This window comes from Cervus canadensis, chromosome 4, assembly GCF_019320065.1.
Source record: "Cervus canadensis isolate Bull #8, Minnesota chromosome 4, ASM1932006v1, whole genome shotgun sequence".
Taxonomy (NCBI): Eukaryota; Metazoa; Chordata; class Mammalia; order Artiodactyla; family Cervidae; genus Cervus; species Cervus canadensis.
Genome location: NC_057389.1, coordinates 2936082 through 2959594, shown reverse-complemented (window position 1 = coordinate 2959594; position 23513 = coordinate 2936082). Strand labels below are relative to the sequence as shown.

The 23513-nt window shown below is 41.0% G+C and overlaps 1 protein-coding gene across 2 annotated transcripts in view; it reads left to right on the top strand.

Moving 5' to 3' along the window:
- The first annotated feature begins 20805 nt into the window (after positions 1–20805).
- The window catches only part of LOC122439467, a 47634-nt gene continuing 44926 nt past the window's right edge, over positions 20806–23513 (top strand). The window contains exon 1 of one of the 2 annotated variants that reach the window (XM_043464498.1): positions 20806–21216. In XM_043464498.1, the coding sequence (XP_043320433.1) occupies positions 21214–21216 (3 nt within the window). In that variant the 5' untranslated portion in view covers positions 20806–21213. The remainder of the gene's footprint in view (positions 21217–23513) is intronic. The other variant, XR_006268868.1, reaches the window with a different exon arrangement.

Below are 23513 nucleotides of genomic sequence, written 5' to 3'. Positions count from 1 at the left end.
TGGCAGCCCCCTGCAATAGTGCCAAGGTATTTCCCATTAGAACTGTCTTCACTTTGGAGTTGTCAGCAATATCTTTCCTCCAGGGGAAGCCCATTTCCTTAACTTGAAGGAGACATGTGAGTTGGAAGCAGAGAGCAGGAGGAATAAATAGTATGATGCATTATAGTTATGTGGGGGTATAGCCGAGAAAGGTTTCAAAAAGAAGTATTAGACAAGAAAGTCCATGTCATAGGTTATGGATTAAACAGCTTCTGGCAAAGCATGCTGCACTATACCACATCTTAATTTCTCCTTGTTATTCAATATCAGGAGGGTTTGCAAGCAAAATTAAGATGTGTTAACCATATCTAATAGTACCCAACCATGTCCAAAACTTCTCTTTACATTTTTTCTCCTTTATAATCCTTTGATGGAATTCAACGTGCATCAGTGAGCTTCCATTTCTGTCTGGGAATTCATAATAGAATGATATTTTGACGTTTGTTTTGAAAGAGGGAGTCTAAGGGCCAGTCCTGGGAGAGATCAATGTTTTTACCTGCTCCAAGATAATCTGGTGCTGAATTTAGCAGTTCAACAATTTCCAAACCTAGCTATTCAGGGGCCTCCAAATGGTTAATTTCATTTGTTCCCTTTAATACGCTTTCCCCACCCTCATAACATTATTGCATTTTGTTTCGTTGGATTTGAAAGGAGAGGTACCACTGTGGGCTCATCAAGTTCAAGGCTGTCTATGTTTCATCGCTGCTATATTCTAAAGGTCAAAGTCAGTGCTTACACAGTCTGTGTAGAATGAATGATTCAATCCCATCCTGAAATTCTGAGATCCAGCATTTTCTCCTAGAGTCTTCAATTTCAGGCATCTTGCATAGTGTTACATAAATCTTAATACCATGAAGTTGACTTTGATAAAGAAGAAATAAGTCCTAAGGCTTGGACTTCCATAGGAAAACTTTGATGAGACGTCTCTCTAAATAAATTTGGGAACTCACATGTACTCCCCACCAAATACCACTTACAGTATTGGCCACTCAAAAACATTTCAGTAAACATAGTGGTTTTGAATATAAGTGTGGGGGTTGTGGAAAGAGAAGGAGCTTTGGTGACTGATGGAGTTGAAATACTGGATTCACTCTTTACAAAGTTATTTAATCTCTACTTCCTTATCTTCAAAATGTGCAGAACAATACTACCACGCAAGGCTGTTGTAATAAATTGAGCACAATAATAAAAAAATGCTTAGTCAAGTGCATGGTCTTTGTGGTCACTCGCAGTTTATTAAAAATCAAAGTCATCATTTTGTTGACAAAGGTCCGTATAGTCAAAGCTGTGATTTTTTCCAGTAGTCATGTACTGATGTGAGAGTTGGACTATAAAGAAAGCTGAGTGCTGAAGAATTGATGCTTTTGAACTGTGGTGTTGCAGAAGACCCTTGAGAGTCCCTTGGACTGCAAGGAGATCCAACCAGTCCATCCTAAAGGAGATCAGTCCTGGGTGTTCATTGAAAGGACTGAGGCTGAAGCTGAAACTCCAATACTTTGGCCACCTGATGAGAAAAACTGACTCAATGGAAAAGACCCTGATGCTGGGAAGGATTGAAGGCAGGAGAAGGGGATGACAGAGGATGAGATGGTTGGATGGCACCACCGACTCAATAGACATGAGTTTGAGCAAACTCAGGGAGATGGTGAAGAAGAGTGAAGAGTGGTGTGCTGCCTTCCATGGGGTCCCAAAGAGTCGGACACGACTGAGTGACTGAATAAGAACAAAACTAAGTGATCGTCACTATGGTCCTTAATATGACCACTCCTGATATCAGCTGTTCTGTCTTATAGAGCTCAGAATATACAAATGCTATATATAAGCCCAAACTTTATAACTTAGTGAGTTGAAGACAAACTCTGCCCAGCGCTATGCTCACCAGTGTTGCGGAATGGCAAATGGTATTCCTTTTTCTGTCATATCTTCCGCAGTAGGACCTAGCTAGTGGGAGATGGCTACTAAAAGTCACGCCATGAGACTGGTGTGGTGGACCAAGGCAGCATTAATGGTAGTGGGAGAAGAGACGTGCTTGTAGTTCAAACCATGTTTTCCCTGCTGGAACGACATCTCCCCAGTCTGGGACATACTGTACTACACATACAAGTTTGCATGTTGTAACTCACAGTCAGAGACTGAGCGGAACAGCGTCACGTTGCTCCCTAATGTGATGCAGAAGCAGGTTTCCAAGGGAGCCCTCCCTGCCTCTCCTGCTTCCTGAAGACCCGCCAGGCACTGTGCGTATAAGGGACCCTTACAGTTGGCTGGATAGCAGACAAAAGGGGTTCCAGTATTTTTTCTATTTTGAGCTACTCAGGAAAAGACAAAAGCCATCGCATGAAAACTTAAGTGCTGTAAGACTGAGCGGCTGTTTCCAAGGACATTTCTCGATCACCTCAGGGAACTCGGTGTCCGCCCAGCAGTCGGTCAGCAGGGCCCCTGACCTCGTCTGTCCCACGGCCCTGCCTCACCCCGCCCCATCTGGTTGTGTGGAGAGAAGGGCAAAGGAAAAAGAGAGGGGAGTTAAGGCAGCTGACTGTGTTCAGTTTTATTTATTATTTAAAAAAAAATTTCTTTTTTTCCCCTTCCAGTTCTGCCAATCTCTGAAACTAAAACACAGGCAGTACAGGGTGATCAAGCCTAATCATGTTGTGATTCTGTCTTCTTCATGGAATGGAATATTCTGCCCCCACAAGAAGAATCCCACTTTATAGACTTGTCTCTGTAATTGCCTGGTGTATTGAAACTCATTAAGTTCCATGTATTTTTGTTATAAATCTTCAGGAAGAAAAAAAAAAAAAACAATGTGAAACATTAAAAGGTATTAATATCCAAAAAAAAAAAAAAAGAAAAGTTAAGTGCTGTAAGAATACACACTCTTGAGTCACTAAAGAAATGCCATGAGTTATGTCTTCAAAACTTTTTGATGCATGAAAAGATTAAGCATAAATAATTCCAGTTTCAACTTCAGAGTCTATTTACTGAAATCTTTTTTAAATAGTTGCCATAATCCTCCCTAACAAAATGGATGGAGTGCAAAAGGAATGAGTTAATAAAAGTTATGTATTCAAAATTATTTAACAGTGTAAATAATTACCTAAAAGTAAGTGTAAAAGTTGTACTTCTACCCAGCTATTAGGCTCACGCTTTTCCAGCAATAGTTTATCTCCAAAGTTATTGATTAAAGTGACAATTTGCTTAGGAGTTTACCTACTTTTAGACAAAAAAGAGGCCTTCATATGCTGCATTGTAAAACTAAATAAAGTGTTTAAATGCAATCTACATATAGCATTATTCTAGCCAACACTTTAAATAGATATATCACTTGTTTATAGATAATATATATTGATTTCCCTGAAATAAAAGATTCTCCCTTGAGACGTATTTTTGGGATTACACATTCTCATAAAAATGACCTCTTCAGAACACTGATTAGACTTACAGTATAGCACAGGGAATTATATTCAACTAACCTTTAATGAAAAAGAACAAGAAATATACAACTAAATCATTTTTCTGTATACCTGAATCTAACACAATATTGTAAATCAACTATACCTCAAAAAATAATTTAATAAAACAACAATAATTTATCATTACTTTATTAATTGCTGTCAAATCTGCAACATGGACAAGACCTAACCGTGTGAGCTTTTCTCTTCTCCACCTGGTGTCAACTGGTGTAGCCCAAGATAGCTCAGTCACGCTGAACATTCAACCACACTGCTAGTGCCGTGTGGCTGAGAGCTTAGCTGGGTTGTTGGTTGGGGGGGCCTTTGTTCCCCTCCATGTGGATCTCTTTGCAGGGTTTCTGGGTTTTCATCACAGCCCAGACACTGAGTAATGAAAATAATTGTTCCAAGAGACCCAAGAGGAAACTGCAAGACTTTTTTATGAGCTGGCCTCATGAGTCTCAGTAAAACACCTTTGCCACATTGATCAAGCAAGGCACTAAGACTTTTGAGATTCAAGGAGAGGACAGAATCTCTTAATGGAAGGAGTAACAAAGATTTTGAAGATATTTTTTATCTGCCATGTCCTGTCTTTATCCAAGTTCTGCTGAATCTATTCCGAAGTGTGTTAGTCACTCAGTCATGTCTTACTCTGTGCAACCCCATAGACTGTAGCCTACCAGGCTCCTCTGTCCATGGGGTTCTCCAGGCAGGAATACTGGACTGGGTTGCCATGCCCTCCTCCAGGGGATCTTTCCAACTCAGAGTCAAACCTGAGTCTCTTACAGCTCCTGCAATGGCAGGCAGGTTCTTTACCACTCGCACCACCTGGGAAGACCTTTAGGACTATGACCCTCAGTAACGATGCCAATCTTATAAGGGAAAGGGATCTGTGTTACCACAGATCCTTATATGGAAAAGTTTCCAGGAAAGCACTGTGGATAGGAACAAGGACAGTCTGTACTGTTCCAGGAAGTGAAAACAATATAACTACGCATTTGAGGGAACATCAAAATGCACCCTGCAACCAAACAATGCACAAGGGCACCGGACCAGGGAAGACTAAACAGAACTTGGGGGAGAGCGCTACATGGAATTTGACACATTGCTCCCTAACTTCCCTTTCTTTATGTCTCTAGAGGGGGCTAATTGTTTTCCTCAGTCCTGTGACAGAAAGAATTGGAGAGGACAGGAAGAGCAAGAACAATTTGAGTCTTAATTCTCAATAAATGATTACTGAACTTCATCAAGACCTATTGAAGGAGACTGATCAAGAGGGCAGAGTAGGAGGACATGGAACTCACCTCAAAAAAAAATCTACTTGTGGAGCAATTCTCACTGAAATCTAAACTGGAAACTGGCCGAAAGGCTCCTGTACAAATAAGGCTGTAAGAAAGAGCCAGGAGCAAAAGGGTGGGAAGGGAAGAGAGGTGATCCCGTCAGGACCTCTGAAGGAAAGGGGAGTTACATAGCAGGAGATCCAGCCCAGGGAGGGAGCAGTTTGAGCCAAATAGTGGGCACATGATTCCTGGGGTTTCATTGGGGGAAGATGAGTATTTGGAACCCTCCCCTCGGTATTTGGGAGGGTTCTGGGACTAACAGGAGGCCCGGGGGAGGCCTGGACTCTACCCTGACTTGTCCTTGAGGCAGGGCACATAGGCAGACTGCGGACTGCTTCAGGGGCTGCCGGGTGTCCCAGGCTGGCCTGGCGGGCACCCCTCCTAAGCTCCACAAGTGCTCCAACCCCGCCTACTTCACATCACAGCTCCCCACTGGGCTGAGGGCTACAGCTTCTCAGGGGGCACTTGGCCAGGGGGCGCAGAGGTGGCTGAGACCCGGGGAGGCTTCGAGGGGGACGGGGGCGGCCACTGCTGGTGCAGATGCAGGGAGGGCGGATGGCTGCTCTCTCTGCAGGCAGTCCATCAAGTACATCCTGGGGCAGCAGAGGCCTGAGGAAGTGATCGTTCGTGAGCAGCAAAGGAGACTCCGCCCTCAAGCCGTGTGTGGGCAGGGCAGGGGCAGCCACTGCTGACACTTGCATGGGTGAAACACTGGAGCCGGTCTGGACCTCTGTCTGCTGTTGGCCCATGACAGCCCTCACCCCTTAGCCAGCCAAGGGCTGTACACACGCTTCTCGCTCTAATAATGCTTCTTCAGGGGCAAGGGCACTGCTGCTGGGGGAGGGGAGAACACGCATTTGAAAGTGTCGGGGGAGTGTGTGATTTCCTCAGTTCTGTCTCATCACAATGAAAATTTGAAGCGACGGACCAGTGTTACAGCCCTTGGACGGACCAGTGCTACAGCTCTCGGATGGACCAGTGTTACAGCTCAGTTTTATTTCAAAAATAAAGGAAAATACATCCTTGATGTGTGAGGGCATGCTGACCCAAAATACGGGAAGGGAAGAAAGAGGCCCTGGCCCTTTGGCTCCTCTTTTTATGTCCCACCCCTCTCCCCCTGGGCCTGGCCTAGGTAAATTGGGCTAGCCGGGAGTGCTGTTTGTTTTACCTGAAGTCCTCACTCTGGTCCTTGGAACTTCCCTTGTTCTATTTTTGCAGGCTTTCCCCTTCCTTATCTTTTAGCCTCTGCCATCTGGACTCCTTTTTTCCTATTCTAACTACCTAACAAAAGGAACAGAGCTGGATCAAACCTGACCCTCAGAGATTCTGTTCCAACAAGTTGGGATCAGACCCCACCCCCGGGGTAGCAGTCATGGCCATGAGCAGTGGACAAACCCTGATCCGTGCTTGGCTTCAGATCTAGCCCATCACCAGCCTCACCCCTACAAAGAGGATGGATGCCAGTAAACCCTGACCAAAGATTGACTTATTTTCAAGTCAAATCCAGCTCTCCCACCGAAGGCTCTGGGTAATGAGAAGGGTACAAGGATGCTCCCACATAAAGAGAGCCCCTCAAGGCCATGACAGGCAACTGTTTCAACTAAATTCAGAAAGACAGAGACAGTTAAGCAAAACGAGAAGATGCAGGAACTGATCTCAAATGAAAGCTCAACAGAAAACTCCTAAAAAAAAATGAATAATGAAACAGAAATACACAGTTTACTACATAAAGAATCAAAGCATTAGTAATAAGGATGCTAAATAAATTACAGGAAAGATAGACGAACACAGTGAGAATTTTAATAGGGAACAAGAGAATATAAAGAACTAGTTTCAGAACTAAAGACAAAAGAAGCAGTCAGAGCTAAAGTACAATAAATAAATTAAAAACACAAGCTGAAATAGAAACAAACTAGAAGGTATCAATAGCTGACTAAGGCTGCCCTGATGGTTCAGCAGGTAAAGAATCTGCCTGCGATGCAGGAGACACAGAAGGTGTGGGTTCGACCCTGGGTTGGAAAGATCCTGCGGAGAAGGAAAGGGCAACCCACTCCAGTATTCTTGCCTGAAAAATCCGTGGACAGAGGAGCCCGGCGGGCTACAGTCCAAAGTCTTGTGAAAAGTCAGACATGACCAAGCACACAGGCAGGGCAAGAGATGCAGAAGGATGTGTGTGATCTGGGAGATAGAATAATGAAGATCACTGAATCAGAACAGCAAAAGAAAAACAAACTAAAAATAAATGCATTCAAAGCAATCCCTGGGATAATAGCAAACACATAAATATTTGCATTATAGAAGTCCCAGAAGAAGAGAGGGAGAAGGTTATTAAACATATATTTGGTTGAACTATGGCTAAAACTCCCCAAATCTGAAGAATCACACACACACACACGTATATACATATTTATAAAAAAAAACCTGCCTGGCTCCTCTATCCATGGAATTCTCCAGTCTGGAATACCAAGTTGGTAGCCATTCCCTTCTCCAGAGGATCTTCCTGACCCAGGGATCAAACCTGGGTCTCCTGCACTGCAGGTAAATGCTTTACCATCTGATCCACCAAGGAAGCCTATAAAGATTATACACCTACATATAGATAAATATGTATCTCCAGGTACAAGAAGCACATAGGATCTCAAATAAGGTGAACACAAACAGACCCACGGCAAGATATGTTACAATTAAAATGACAAGAGTTAAAGAGAGAATTCTAAAGGCAGCAAGAGAAAAACAAAAAGTCGTTTAAGGCTAATTTTTCTGCAGAAACTTTGCAAGAATAAACGGACTGTCATGACATTCAAAGTGCTAAAGGGAAGAACATACAATTCAGGACACTCTACCCAGCAGGATTATCACTGAGAACTGAAAGATGGTGTAGAACTCCTCAAGCAAGCAAAACCTAAAAGAGGTCATCAATACTCAGTTCAGTTCAGTTCAGTTGCTCAGTCGTGTCCGACTCTTTGTGACCCCATGAACCACAGCACGCCAGGCCTCCCTGTCCATCACCAACTCCCGGAGTTTACTCAAACCCATGTCCATTGAGTTCGTGATGCCATCCAACCATCTCATCCTCTGTCGTCCCCTTCTCCTCCTGCCCTCAATGCCTCCCAGCATCAGGGTCTTTTCTAATGAGTCAGCTCTTCGCATGAGGTGGCCAAAGTACTGGAGTTTCAGCTTCAGCATCAGTTCTTCCAGTGAACATCCAGGACTGATCTCCTCTAGGATGGACTGGTTGGATCTCCTTACATCAATACTAAACCTCCCCTAAAGGAAATGTTAAAGGGTCTTCTATAAGTGGAAAAGAAAAGGCTACAACAAGAAGTAAGAATCTATAGGAATGTGAACATTCCACCAGGAAAAGCAAATAAATAGTAAAGGCTAGGCTCATCACTGAAATGAGCTAGTATGAAAATTAAAATGCAAAAATTGTAGCAGCAACTATAACTATAATAAACAGTGAGGGGATAAACACGAAGATGTAAAATGTCACATCAAAAATACAGAATGTGGGGTATGGGAGTAAAAAAATGTAGATCTTTCAGAACGTGCTTGAACTTAAATGAAAAAGAAAGGGTATGAGAAAATATTTGAGGAGATTACAGCTGAAACCTTCTCTAACCTGGGAAAGGAAACAGCCACCCAAGTCCAGGAAGCCCAGAGGGTCCCATAGAGGATAAGTGCAAAAAGAAAAATGCCGAGACACATATTAACCAAATTAACAAATATTAAACACAAGGAAAAAATATTAAAAGCCACAAAGGAAAAGCAACAAATAACACACAAAGGACTCCCCATCAGGTTAGCCGCTGATCTTTCAGCAGAAACTCTGCAGGCCAGAAGGCAGGGGCAGGATATGCTGAAAGTGATGAAAGGAAAAAACTTATAGTCAAGATTACTCTACCCAGCAAGGGTCTCATTCAGATCTGACAGAGAAATCAAAAGCTTCACAGATAAGCAAAAGTTAAGAGAATTCAGCACCACCAAACCAGCTCTACAACAAATGCTAAAGGAACTTCTCTAGACAGGAAACACAAGAGAAAGAATAGACCTGCAAAAAAACCCCAAATCAAAAAGCAAATGGTAGTAAGATCATGTTGTCATTGTTCAGTCACTGTAAGTCGTGTCTGACTCTTTACAACACCATGAACTGCAGCACACGAGGCTTCCCTGTCCTTCACTGTCTCCCGAAGTTTGCTCAGACTCATGCCATCCAACCGTCTCATCCTCTGCCGCCCCCTCCTCTGCCTACCCACAATCTTTCCCAGCATCAGGGTCTTTTCCAATGAGTTGGCTCTTTGTACCAGGTGGCCAAAGTATTGGAGTTTCAGCTTCAGCATCAGTCCTTCCAGTGAATATTCAGGACTGATCTCCTTTAGGATGGACTGGTTGGATCTCCTTGCAGTCCAAGGGACTCTCAAGAGTCTTCTCCAACACCACAGTTCAAAAGCATCAATTCTTCGGTGCTCAGCCTTCTTTATGGTCCAACTCTCACATCCATACATGACCACTGGAAAAACTATAGCTTTGACTAGATTGACTTCTGTCAGCAAAGTAATGTCTCTGCTTTTTAATATGCTGTCTAGGTTTGTCATATCTTTTCTTCCAAGGAGCAAGTATCTTTGAATTTCATGGCTGCAGTCACCATCTGCAGTGATTTTGGAGCTCAAGAAAAGAAATTCTATCACTGTTTCCACTGTTTCCCCGTCTATTTCCCATGAAGTGATGGGACCAGATGCCATGATCTTAGTTTTCTGAATGTTGAGTTTTAAACCAGCTTTTTCACTCTCCTCTTTCACCTTCATCAAGAGGCTCTTTAAGCTCAATTCCAGAAAAATAAATGACCCAATCAAAAAATGGGCCAGAGAACTAAACAGACATTTCTCCAAAGAAGACATACAGATGGCTAACAAACACATGAAAAGGTGCTCAACATCACTCATTATTAGAGAAATGCAAATCAAAACCACAATGAGGTACCATTACACACCAGTCAGGATGGCTGCTATCCAAAAGTCTACAAGCAATAAATGCTGGAGAGGCCTGTGGAGAAAAGGGAACCCTCTTACACTGTTGGTGGGAATGCAAACTAGTACAGCCACTATGGAAAACAGTGTGGAGATTCCTTAAAAAACTGGAAATAGAACTGCCATATGACCCAGCAATACCACTTCTGGGCATACACACTGAGGAAACCAGATCTGAAAGAGACACGTGCACCCCAATGTTCATCGCAGCACTGTTTATAATAGCCAGGACATGGAAGCAACCTAGATGCCCATCAGCAGATGAATGGATAAGGAAGCTGTGGTACATATACACCATGGAATTTTACTCAGCCGTCAAAAAGAATTCATTTGAACCAGTCCTAATGAGATGGATGAAACTGGAGCCCCTTATACAGAGTGAAGTAAGCCAGAAAGATAAAGAACATTACAGCATACTAACACATATATATGGAATTTAGAAAGATGGTAACGATAACCCTATATGCAAAACAGAAAAAGAGACACAGAAATACAGAACAGACTTTTGAACTCTGTGGGAGAAGGTGAGGGTGGGATGTTTCAAAAGAACAGCATGTATACTATCTATGGTGAAACAGATCACCAGCCCAGGTGGGATGCATGAGACAAGTGCTCGGGCCTGGTGCACTGGGAAGACCCAGAGGAATCGGGGGGAGAGGGAGATGGGAGGGGGGATCGGGATTGGGAATACATGTAAATCTATGGCTGATTCATATCAATGTATGACAAAACCCACTGAAATGTTGTGAAGTAATTAGCCTCCAACTAATAAAAAAATTAAAATAAAATAAAATAAAATAAAATAAAATAAAAAAATTAAAAAAAATAAAATAAAATAAAATAGTATCTATTTCTCATTACAAAAAAAAAAAAAAAAGAGGCTCTTTAGTTCCTCTTCACTTTCTGCCATTAGAGGGGTATCATCTGTGTATCTGAGGTTGTTGATATTTACTATCAAAAATTATCTTTAAATGTAAATTATTAAGTGCCCCAACCAAAAAATATAGACTGGCTGAATGTATACAAAAACAAGACCTCTATATATGCTGTCTACCAGAGACCCATTTCAGACTTAGGGACACATCCTGACCGAAAGTGAGGAGCTGGAAGAAGTCATTCCATGCAAATGGAAACCAGGAAGCCGGAGCAGCAACACTCATATCGGATGAGACAGACTTAAAGACCATCGCAAAAGACGAGGAAAAACACTACCTAACGATCAAGGGCTCAATCCAAGAAGAAGATAGAATTATAACATATGTGAACCCAACATAGAAGGACCTCAGTACGTAAGGCAAATGCTAACAACTGTAAAAGGGGAAATTGACAGTAACGCAGTAATAGGGGAAGACTTTAATACTCCCACGGACACCAATGAACAGATCATCCAGACAGAAAATTAAAAAGGAAACACAAGCTTTAAATGACACACTGGAGGAAATAGACCTAATTGATATCTCTAGGACATTCCATCCAGAGACACTTTATTTTCTTAAGTGCACAAGGAATATTCTCAGGATAGATCACATCTTGGGTCATAAATCAAGCCTTGGTAAATTTAAGAAAATTGAAATTGTACCAAGCAGTTTTTCTGACTATAAAGCTGTAAGATCAGATATCAATTACAGGGGGGAAAACTATAAAAAACACAAACACGTGTAGGGTAACAATACATTTCTAAACAGCCAAGGGGCCACTGAGAAAATCAGAGGAATTCAAAAAGTACCTAGAAACCAATGACAATGAAAAGACACAAACTCAAAGCCTGTGGGATGCATAGGATTGTGGCTGATTTGCATTGTTGTATGGCAGAAATCCATACAACATTGTAAAGCAATTTTCCACCAATTAAAAAATTTTAAAAAGTGCTTCTTACACACTAACTAATTTTGTTTGGTGAAAACTGATGACAATGTGAGAGACATAGCTCTTGCCATCTGATCCAAGTTCCTGATGAACTGTGGTTAAATTTTTTTTCTACTCACTCAGTGTATAATTTCATATGATTATTTGTAAATGGGGCTCAAAAGGTATTACATTAAAATGGCAGGTAGTGGTGTGAGAAAGAATGAAGCGTGAGATGGAGGAACCTGGTCAGCAGAACTGTATGTTTTTTGTACAAAGGATACAATTATAATTTCTTTATCTTGGCTCTTTTTTTGATTGGGCTAGAGTAGGTCCCAGGGACGGGGGAGCCTGGTGGGCTGCCGTCTGCGGGGTCGCACAGAGTCGGACACGACTGAAGCGACTTAGCAGCAGCAGCAGCTGCAGAGTAGGTGTAAGATGAGTGGCTCTATAACAAAGCAGATAACAGAAAATATAATGGGAAAAAAACTTCCAATGATATTACAGGGCTCTGGAAACAAAATTTTAATAGGTTGCATGCCTCTAGAAATATAAAGATATGTTACTGCCTCTCAAAAAGGAAAACCAAAATGAAAGAAAATTCTAGTTCTTATGAGAAAGTGCTAGAAGTAATCATTAAAAAACAAAAAACAAAGAAGGACTTTCCTGGAGGTCCAGTGATTGAGAATGTGGACTTCCAATGCAGGGGCAGGGGTTTGACCCCTCCCCCAAACCGACCCCCATCAGGGGACTTAGATTCCTCACACTGCATCACCATCACCACAAAAATAAGCTCGCATTGAAAAACAACTCTAACTGTAAGACAGCTGAACTGACGTGTCAGAATCCTTTTCTTATTTCCTTAAAAATAAAACTTGAATGTTGAAGGAAAATGCTTTCTTTATATTATGATATATTTTAAATATATAAATGAACAATACCCATGTATTTGTTACCCGTCTTATCAAATCTCAACATTTTCCCTATTTGTTTTAATTTTTTCTTATAAATGGAATGAAACAGTCGACGTTCCTTGTGTCTCCCTTTCCACCCTCCCTAGAAATAACACGATCATGAGCTTCATACTTATTGCTCTGAATTTCTTTATAGTTTTATAAATAAATAACTATCCATAAACAACTTGTTTGTCACATTGCTAAACTTTATGTAAACTCTTAAATAATGTAACACAATAAAAACCACACTTATCCATTCACCTACCAATAGTATGTTTAGTTTTTTCTAAATTTTTGTTTTTATGAAATAGGTTGCTTTTATAATATTTATTTTGAAGTTAAACTGCTGGGTAGTAGAAGATGAGAATCTTGACATTTACTTGATATTCACAAGTTGTCCTAGAAAATAATGACCAACTTACATCCTACCAGGATGTAAATGGAATGCATAGGAAGTACGGTTTCTATACATTATCACAAAACTTACAGCTAACAGATTTTTAAACTTTCACCAGTTTGACAAATGACTTTCTGTAGTTTTAATTGCATTTCCTTAACGACAGTGACCCGAGTTTGATCCCTGGGTTGGAAAGATTCCCTGGAGGAGGTAATGACAACCCACTCCAGTACTTTGTCTGAGAAATCCCATGGACAGAGGAGCCTGGTGGGCTATAGTCAATGGAGTTGCAAAGAGTTGGACACAACTTAGCAATGAAACCACAATAACAGAGAATTTAAGCATCTTTTCCTAAGTTAATCGGCCCTTCAGGTTTCCTAGTCTGTAAGTTGTCATACTTACATAGGATTGTTATTTAAAAATTTATCTGTAAGAAGAATATATGCATTTGTGTATGCCTTGCAAATAGTTCAGGGCTTTCTTTCCTCTTTCTTCGCGCTATCTTTCAATGCACAGAAGTTAATGTGGGAAAACTCACCACATTTTGTCTTGTGCTTTTTGTATCTTATTTTAAAAAGAATCTTCCTTATCCTAGGTTCTTAGTTGTCCTGGAATTTATCTCACTCATGTAAAGTAAAATTTTTGTTTTATTTAGATTTAATATTTTCCAATATGAATTTTCTCTTCTTTGATTTCTAGATGCCGCCATGGATTTTTTAAAAATTGGACTTCTATTTTGTTCCATTAGTCATGTAAGGCAAGTTCCCCCATATGGTTCTTCTTCAAATTGAACAGACTACGTATCAAGTCATGTGTTATAATATGCAGATTTTGTATCAGTTTGTTAACTTACACAAGCAATTGTGTTAGTGTTTTGATTGAAACTGTATATATTGATAATACGTAGAGCAATCTGCAGAAACTGACATCTTTATCTTATTTAGTTTCTCCATCCATGAACATTGTATATCACATCATTTTTAAGGGCTTTTTAATGCTGTTTAATAATGCTTGATGATTTTCTGTGTAAAGGCCTTGCACATCTGTTCTCAGCAATATTCCTGAGTACTTTGCAGTCTTCGTACCTACTGTGAATGGGATTATCTCATGTATTAAGTTTTTCAGCCGGTTATTGTGAATATATATATACCCATGTTAGTGGTTTTTGTATGTTCATCTTGGGAAGAAAGATTTTAAAGCCAACTTGTAACATTTACTAGCATAACTTTTTATAAAAGAAGTAAGTTTTGCATTCACTCCAATTCAGCTAAAATCATGGTTGTCTGGAGATGAGTTAGTAATTACCTGCATTGGAGTGCTAAAACATTATACATTTTTTGCTTCAAGATCATTACATTATATTGGACCCAGTTTGGTAAGACTTAATGACCCCATCTAGTGGCAGTTTGAAATTCTAAGTGAACTGGAAAAAGCACTTAAAGATTTTATTAGATAGCTATTTTTGTTTAAAGAATTATAATAGCAACAATATCTTTGCTGTAAATGTCAAGAAATAACAAAGATTAATTTGACACTCAAAACTAACTATGCTTGTAGCCTTGTGTCGCTGATTTTAAGATTAGAATGAGGTAGGCTTGCAGAGAAAATTATACACAACCTCCCATGCTGGAGCCAAATTGTATATGAGGGGATTTAATTTTCAGGATTGCTATTCAGGGAATTATCATAGGTCATATTCACATAATGTTTTAAAAAATGACATTACCAACAGCTGGCTAGTGTCAATCCATATGACCTTCATAGTAACTTGATCCTCAGAGTCCAACCCATAAAAGGACTATTTTATAGTGAATGACCCTTTAAAGTGAGGCCTAGTTTTATATATCACTAATTAAAATTTTTCCTTTCTGTAGGACATAACAAAATTTTATGCATAATTGTACTCAATTTCAGAAAACACTGGGACAACATGCTAATCATTCAAAAAAGTATTTTAAACTCAAATGAATTCAAGATGTATTTAAAATGGAAATGTACACACAATAAGATTTTTAAAGTGTAACATTAAAATACTTGTGAAAACTAAGTTTGAAGTGGGGAAGACCTTTCTAATGATAGACAGAAGCTCTAAGAGAAAAGGTTGATTAAAACCTTTTATAAAAAAATAAAAAAGGAAAACAACACTGTCATATCTCTGGCAAAGTCTTTAAAATGATGATTCTCTGTGTTAATACTGGTTAAAGATGAAAACATCAAAAACAGGCTTTCCTTATATTGTTAGTGGAGAATATATTTGGAATAAACTTTCTCAAGTGAAATTTGGCAAAGTTATTACAAACCTTTGCCCCAGAAATTATACTACCTGGAATAATTATAGGCATACAACATAGAAATGATTATAAGAATATTCTTTATAGCAGTATTTAAAATATTTTCACATTATAAAAAATAAATGTCAGTAGGTGAATTGAGAAACTAATTAGAATATATACATAAAGTAGAATTTTATGTTACTATTAACCTTAATGCCACAAAATAACATTTGAAGATATTTGAAATATTTTTATATATTTAATTATATAATTACACAAAAGGGGAGATATTCTCAGAATAGTATTAAATGACAAGCAGAGACTTACAAATCATTTTCATTTTCTACAAAGTTTTTTGTTCTTATGGAAAAAAAACCCCAGAATTTAAATATTCAACCGTAATTATATTCTGAATTGTGATGTGTCCCCCCACCTTACATATGTTGAAAGCTTAACCTCAGTGTGATAATATTTGGAGATGAGAACTTTGGGAGGTAAAGTAGGATGAGGTCACAGGGCAAGCCTCCGGGATGGTGAGAGGAAGCATCAGAGAGCTCGCCGGCTCTCTGCTCACCACGTGAGGACTCAGAGAGGAGCAGCCATCCGCAAGTCAGGAAGAGCGATCTCGCCGGGAACTACACTGGCCAGCACCTTGATCTGGGACTTTCAGCTTCTAGAACTACGAGAAAATATCTGTTGTTTAAGTCACCCACTCTTTGCTATTTTGTTATGATAGCTTAAGCAGATACCAACAACCTCAGATATGCAGATGACACCACTCTAATGGCAGAAAGTGAAAAAGAACTAAGGAGCCTCTTGATGAAGATGAAAGAGGAGAGTGAAAAAGTTGGCTTAAAACTCAGCATTCAGAAAACGAAGATCATGGCATCCAGTCCAATCCCTTCATGGGAAATAGATGGGGAAACAGTGGAAACTGTGATAGAATTTTTCACAGGGGAAACAGTGATAGAATTTCTTTTCTTGGGCTCCAAAATCTCCGTGGATGGTCTCTGTAGCCATGAAATTCAAAGATGCTCCTTGGAAGAAAAGCTATGACACCTAGACAGCATATTAAAAAGCAGAGACATCACTTTGCCCACAAAGGTCTGTCTAGTCAAGGCTATGGTTTTTCCAGTGGTCATGTATGGATGTGAGAGTTGGACTATACAGAAAGCTGAGCACTGAAGAATTGATGCTTTTGAACTGTGGTGTTGGAGAAGACTCTTGAGAGTCCCTTGGACTGCAAGGAGATCCAACCAGTCCATCCTAAAGGAGATCAGTCCTGGGTGTTCATTGGAAGGACTGATGCTGAAGCTGAAACTCCAATACTTTGGCCACCTCATGGGAAGAGCTGACTCATTGGAAAAGACCCTGATGCTGGGAAAGATTGAAGGCAGGAGGAGAAGGGGACGACAGAGGATGAGATGGTTGGATGGCATCACCAACTCAATGCACGTGAGTTTGAGTAAACTCCGGGAGTTGGTGATGGACAGGGAGGCCTGGCGTGCTGCAGTCCATGGGGTCGCAGAGAGTCAGACATGACTTAGTGACTCAACAACAACAAAGCAAATAAAATCACAAGATGAGAAGTTTTCTGGATACCCCCCTTTTTTGCTTATCTATATTTCTAAATTTTCTCTAATAAACATACTATATTTATAATTTTAAAAGACATTATAAAATATATCAAACAGTATTAGAGCATTTTCAGGACATACAGATGGTTCAGTGAGAAACTCATCATTAGTAAAATCAGTTATTCATCTCTTGTTGTTCATATCATATTGACATATCTTCATTAATTCTCTACATACACTAATCATTTGGCCTACAATTAAACTTAACAAAACCGATTGAATCCTTCTTAGCTACAAATGTCAAAGATTGATAAAGTTTCTAAATATATTAGTGAAGGACAGATTTGTTTTCCTCCCATATAACTACTCTGTAGTTATTATTTGGAAACACTGACCATGTCAGTCACTATTTATCCAATTAGAGTGACTAATTAGCATTCTGCCTGAGGATCACTTGCCTAATAAAGGTGGGATTATACATTTTCTTGTATTATAAGGCAGTTTTTAGTTGTCTTACTCATCCACCCTGTTTCCCTTTTATGTCATCACATTTCTAAGAAACAATTTACTCCTTTTTCTTTTGCTACAATTACATATAACTGGAAAGATATTGTATTGTCCAACCATGGGCTTCCCTGCTGGCTCAGCTGGTAAAGAATCTGCTTGCAATGCGAGAGACCTGGTTCAATCCCTGGGTTGGGAAGATCATCTGGAGAGTGGAAAGGTACCCACGCCAGTATTCTGGCCTGGAGAATTCCATGGACTGTAGAGTCCCTGGGGTCGCAAAGAGTCGGACACGACTGAGCGACTTTCACTATCCACCCACAGTTATCCAACCACTGGATACACCATAAACCAGAGGTGAGGTCATAAGTCACTATATGGCAACATGTGATGTCCATTACATCTACACACACACTTTTTAAAATCAGTTTTATCTTCATCACCACGATGTCCTACATGAAAGCTGAGCATGCCGGTGAGGGGAGGAAGCAGGGTGCATGTTTCACGAATGGCAAGTTTTGTTTGTGGCAGTAAAGGGTCTGAACCATCCTGGAATCTGAGGGATGTGGAGTCCATCTCCAGAGAGCTGAAAACTGCTTGGCAGCAGGGAATTTCTCTCCAGGGACAGAAATCTGCAGTCAGTACATACAGAATGCTCAAATGACTGGGCCTGTGATGTATACTCCTCACTTAAGCTCCCTGCCACGTTTAAGCACTTCCTTCATATTATGATAATTTCCTGAATTATATGTCTCACCTTCCCCAGAGGAAACGGGCAAACCTGCACTCCCAGACTCCCTGCATTAGGGGGCAGGCATGATCTAGCTTCCTCTAGCCAGAGCTGGAGGGAGCAGGCGAGGAGGCAGGTACACCTTGGAATATCAGTCTTTTGGCAAGCCAGCAGGTGGGAGGATCCAGTTCTGGGGGCTGGGGAGTGGCAATGTTTCTGGAATCTGTTCTGAGCATCTCAAGGGCCAAGTGCTAGTGTCTGGTATTTCTGCTCAGAAGAGGAGCGATTGGCTACTGTTTGTGGATGCTCAGATTTCTAGTTGGATTCGGTGGCCCCACCGACACCCTGTGAACCATCTAATACCCTCTCACCAGCTCCTTTCCACTCAAACTTGCAAAAGTGGATTCTGGAGATGACACTTAAGCTCTTTGCCCAGTGTATCACCCCAACCATAACACTCCTCTCTCCAAAACAGAACAAAACAAAGCCTAACCTGGTAAAGTTTCACTGCTCGTTGTTTAATTACCACAAAGACCAACCATATTTATAGATCTCAATATAAAAAAATTTACATATAAATCAGGGCTCTTTATTTATTTACAGAGCATTAGTAATTAAAAAGAAATAACTTTCCGACCAAAGCTCCCCTCTCTACAGTGATCAGCCAAATTCACTCTTCCTGTTTCCCTCATTTCCCAAATAGCAGGAGGATTCAAACAGAACTTGTGAAGTTTGACAATTTCCTCATTAACACATGTTTGATCTCTGAAAAACCTTTCTATTCATCTACTGGGTGCCTAGCCGCTTATTTCTCTGTTATGCAAACATTCTGAAACTACTTCATATCACATGCAATGGTGACTATCACATGAGGACACCTAGGGATCAGCCCATGAATATTCTCAATGTAAAACATAAATGCCAGCAGGCGAATATGTCTGTTAGGAGCGGTGTGTACCCAGCATGATGGAGGGGAGGGGCGCAGAGGGATGCACTGACATGAACACGTTCCCACATGAAAGTTGTCGCTAGAGAGGCCACTGCACTTGGACAAGGGGTGAGCATCACACTCAAGTGGCTGAAACGGGAATTACTTTTCCAGCTTCACTGACCTATATTTGACATAAAATTTTGTGCAAGTTTAAGATGTACAACACGATGATTTGATATCCATTTATGTTACCAAATGTGAAATTGGAATTTAAAGAGACTATGGGCACACAATAAGGATTTGATCATGTGTTAAAGTGGTTATAGTTCAAAAACAACATTCATTTTCTATTTGATGGGATACTATACCACTTAAACATTTCTATTTTCTGAAGGTTATTTTTAGTCAAAATTTACTGGACATTTAATAGAGGTCTAGCATTAAGACTTTGCATCCCAGAACACATTTCTTTCTCCTGACAGTACAAGGCAGATACTGTCAACCCTATTTTAGGGCCAAAGTGATTCTCAGAGAGGTTTATCACCCAAGGTAATACAATTACTAAATGACAGAGGTAAGATATGCCCCCAGGTCTGTTTGACACCCAAACTCTCTACCCTGAATTACAAAGGCTATGCTGCAACACTGAATTAGTGCTTGTGGTTTTAAGTAAATGTCAGAGGGAGAGTAGAAAACTGTACACAATGATGCAACTCTGAAACTATACACCCATGGACAAAGGCTTGAAGGGAGGACGTGTCCTGTGTGGTCATTTCTGTGTCCAGGAAACTAAGAGAATGAGGAACAGAGAGTTCTTAACAGAAAAAAGATTAAGATAGTGTGTGTGTGTGTGTGTGTGTGTGTGTGTGTGTGTGTGTGTACGTACACATCATAGTTTTAAGAAAAGAAGTTAGGAAACTTGAACTCCTTTAGTAAACACACAGAATACAGAGACAGAACTCACAGCTCTCCTCACTATGCAGTCCAGGACTGGGATTATTGTTTTTCCCATTATTTTTTTCAAATGTTCTTGAAAGATGTTACATTGTTTTTAAAATTAAAAAAGAGATAAGAACAAGCAATACACAGAAGGAGAAAGGCGCAGCCTTCCAGCGCCTGGGAAGTGCTGAGCTGGCAAAGGCTGGGGAAGCCAAGGTCAGCCCCACCCCGTGGCCCCCAGGGCCGCTGCGAGGCTCTGCCCCTCGCTGAAGCCAAGTCTGGATCGGGAGTCCGCAGGTCACTGAGCAAACAGCTTCAAAGGTCACACACTCTGACACTCAGAGACCTGCAGGAAGGTAAACATCCCTTCATTCCAGGAAGAGAAACTTGTTATCCTAGGATCCTAGGCATGAGCCTTTCTATGACGGTTGAGAAATTGCTGGTTATTTTTTCAGGTCCGTGACTGGGCAATCTTTTAACCCGTGGGGTGACGGTCATGGTGCCTTGCCCGCCAACAGACCCGGTTCTGGGCCTGCGTCTTTACAGAGTTCTGCCAGATGAGTAGCAGCGAGTACCCTCTAACTCACTGAAGGGTAAACAGTGGGAAGAGAGAAATCAGGTGAAATGTCAGAGCAGCTTGGAAAAGACAGGGACGAAAGGTCAGAGGAGGCTTCCTGAAGGAGCTGTCCCTGAAGTTAGGCCATGGAAAACAGAATGAATCCTTGGGGGAAAGGTGAAAAGCTTTCCAAATGGACAAGAATGAGCAGAGGGCAAAGACCCAGAGGAAAGAAAGTTCAGGGCTGGCATTCCTCTGAAGCTTCATCTGTTGATGATAAGCAAAATTCTTTTTAATTTCTCAAAAACTAGGATGACAAGCCAGACGCTATGCAATCAGGTACAGACATGTGATTTGAGTTATGGTAGTTAATGTTTTCCAGTAAACATATTCAGACTTATTTGGGAGAAAAGATAAGAGCCTCGAAGCACTTAGACCCTGCTACAAACCCCTGGGAGAGGGTTTCTGCCACCGTAGATTTGCCACTTATAGACAATCAGTCCATTTTGGGGGTTCTTTGATTCTTCACACCGAAGCCCTCCTTCTTTCTGGTTCATTGCCATAGTCAAGCTAAACATCCACAAATTCAGCTGTATCAAATCCACAGCTGAAAGCATTCCACAAAGAGAGAATGGTATTAGGAAAAGAGAATGGTGAGTATTAATACCTCATTTTAAAAATGCAAGTGGGGGAGAAAAGCAGCTTTCTTATCAATGTTCATGTTTCTGACACCTCCTCTAAAATCACGCACCTTGGGGTACCTCTTCACGCTCTGCCCCCCTGCTCTTGGCTTTATGATGGAATGCTTTAATTTGCTCCACATATAATACCCTCGCACCACTGTTTTCTGTAATTTATACCACATGCTGGCCACTTTCTTGTACTATTTTACTTGGTAAAGCACTTTGGATACCAGTTTATATGAAAGATGTTATTTGAAATGAAATTGTATTGCAAGCTCCATTATTATAATTTCCTTCTTGCTTGGGTCCTCCTTCATCTTACACTGTTGCCTGATGTTTGATGCAGGGCTGCAATTTAAATGAAAAGAGCGTTTGGAACTGATGCACATGTATTACTTACTATCGGCTGTCAGAGCAATCCACTACCCAGCGTTCAGTTTTCAGTATCTTTCAAGGTCTGCTGTGACGTCTCTCTTACTTGTTTCATGGAGAAAATATGCACCATGTACATTGTTGCAAGTTCAGTAGGAATGAGCAGATTGTTTTGGCTTTGAGAAAATGCTTCACAAGGTACAACTTAGTAACACCACACAACTATGGGTAACAGAAAATTTTGTCAGATCTCACTTCTTTAGGGACCAACAGCCTTGATCTTTTGTTTCTATTCTTTTTCCATTCTGCTATTTTGCCTTTTATTCATTCCAATGATTCACTTTAGTACTTTTAAAAGTTAAGAGGAAGAAAAATTTGAACGGGTCACTTGAATGACTTTTTGGCAGATCTTGATAAAGACTTAACAAAACAGAAGAGATTACTTTGAAGACAAAGATGTCTTTTAATTTGCTTTTATTTTTTACCTTTCTGTCTTATGTGGGGGTATAGCTTATTGACAGCGCTGTGCTGGCTCCAGGAGCCCAGCCGAGCGACTCGGCCACTCACACACGTGTGTCAGCTCTCCCCCAGCTCCTCGCCCGTGCGGACTGTCGCATAACTCTGAGCAGAGTCCCCTGCGCTACGCAGCGGGGCCCTGCTGGTCACCCACTTTAAACACAGCAGTGCACACATGTTGATCCCAAACTTCCGACTCTCCCTTCCTCCCACCCTCACCCCCGGGAAGCATAGCTAGTGCCTGAAGTCTACGTATTCTCTGTGTTTGTGATCCTTTCTGGATTTGAATACATGCGCATCATATTTCAGGTACTGAATGAATTTTGCCTAACTTAATTTTGCTAGAAGGGCTATACTGACCCTGAGTAATGAGAAAGACGACAATATTATTATTATCATTATCATTTATGAGAAGAGACATTCTAACACCGTCCTGGAGGAGAAGAGATGCTAGTAGTGTAGACGGCACGTGAGATCTTTCGGGGTCATGCTTCTTCTGTTTCACTGCTTTAGTCCCTGAGTGTGGAAGCCCATCCTGTGGCTTAAGATTAAAGGTCACCTGCCCAGCCTGACTCTCAGAGCACGCTGGTGCCTTTCTGGCAGTGGATATTTATATATTATGCCCCAAACCAGAGCATGCACTCTGAAGGCAGAGAAAGGCTTTGGTTCATTTTTTATTCTTCCCAACACATATAGACAGGAGGTGTCAGGAAGTAGTTTCACATCTAGATTTTTCTTTCTTTTTTATTCTAGACATTATACAACTTACTGGTAAAATACTGTTGATATGTAAACAACAATAGATTCTCCCAGGCAGTCTTTGAACGGAGGGAAGATAGAAGTGGAAGAGGTCTTAGCGAGCAACCACCCCCACCCCAGTTCTCACAGCTGGAGACCTTGAGTGGAGACCTATCTCTAACATTTGTTGTCGGCATGCTGCAGGGCGGACCAATTACCAACTGCGAATTTAAATTTACTCTGGTTTAAAAATCTTGCAGCTATTGCAATCATGATAGAAGTAACCAGGGCTTCCCTGGTGGCTCAGAAGATAAAGAATCTGCCTGCCGTGTGGGAGACCCAGGTTCAGTCCCTAGGTTGGGAAGATCCCCTGGAGAAGGAAATGGCAACCCACTCCAGCATTCTTGCCTGGAAAATCCCATGGACGGAGGAGTCTGGCAGGTTATAGTCTATGAGGTCACAAAGAGTCAGACATGACTGAGTGACTAACACACTAGTTTAAAAAGGAGAAATATTTGCTTCACACAGTTGCTGTGACCACTGAGGGAGATAATGGATACAAAAGGGCTTTGTAAAACGTGAAGCGCTCTATCCATGTCAGGTTAGGAGATGCTGCTTAGAGAAGCTGAGGGACTACTTCA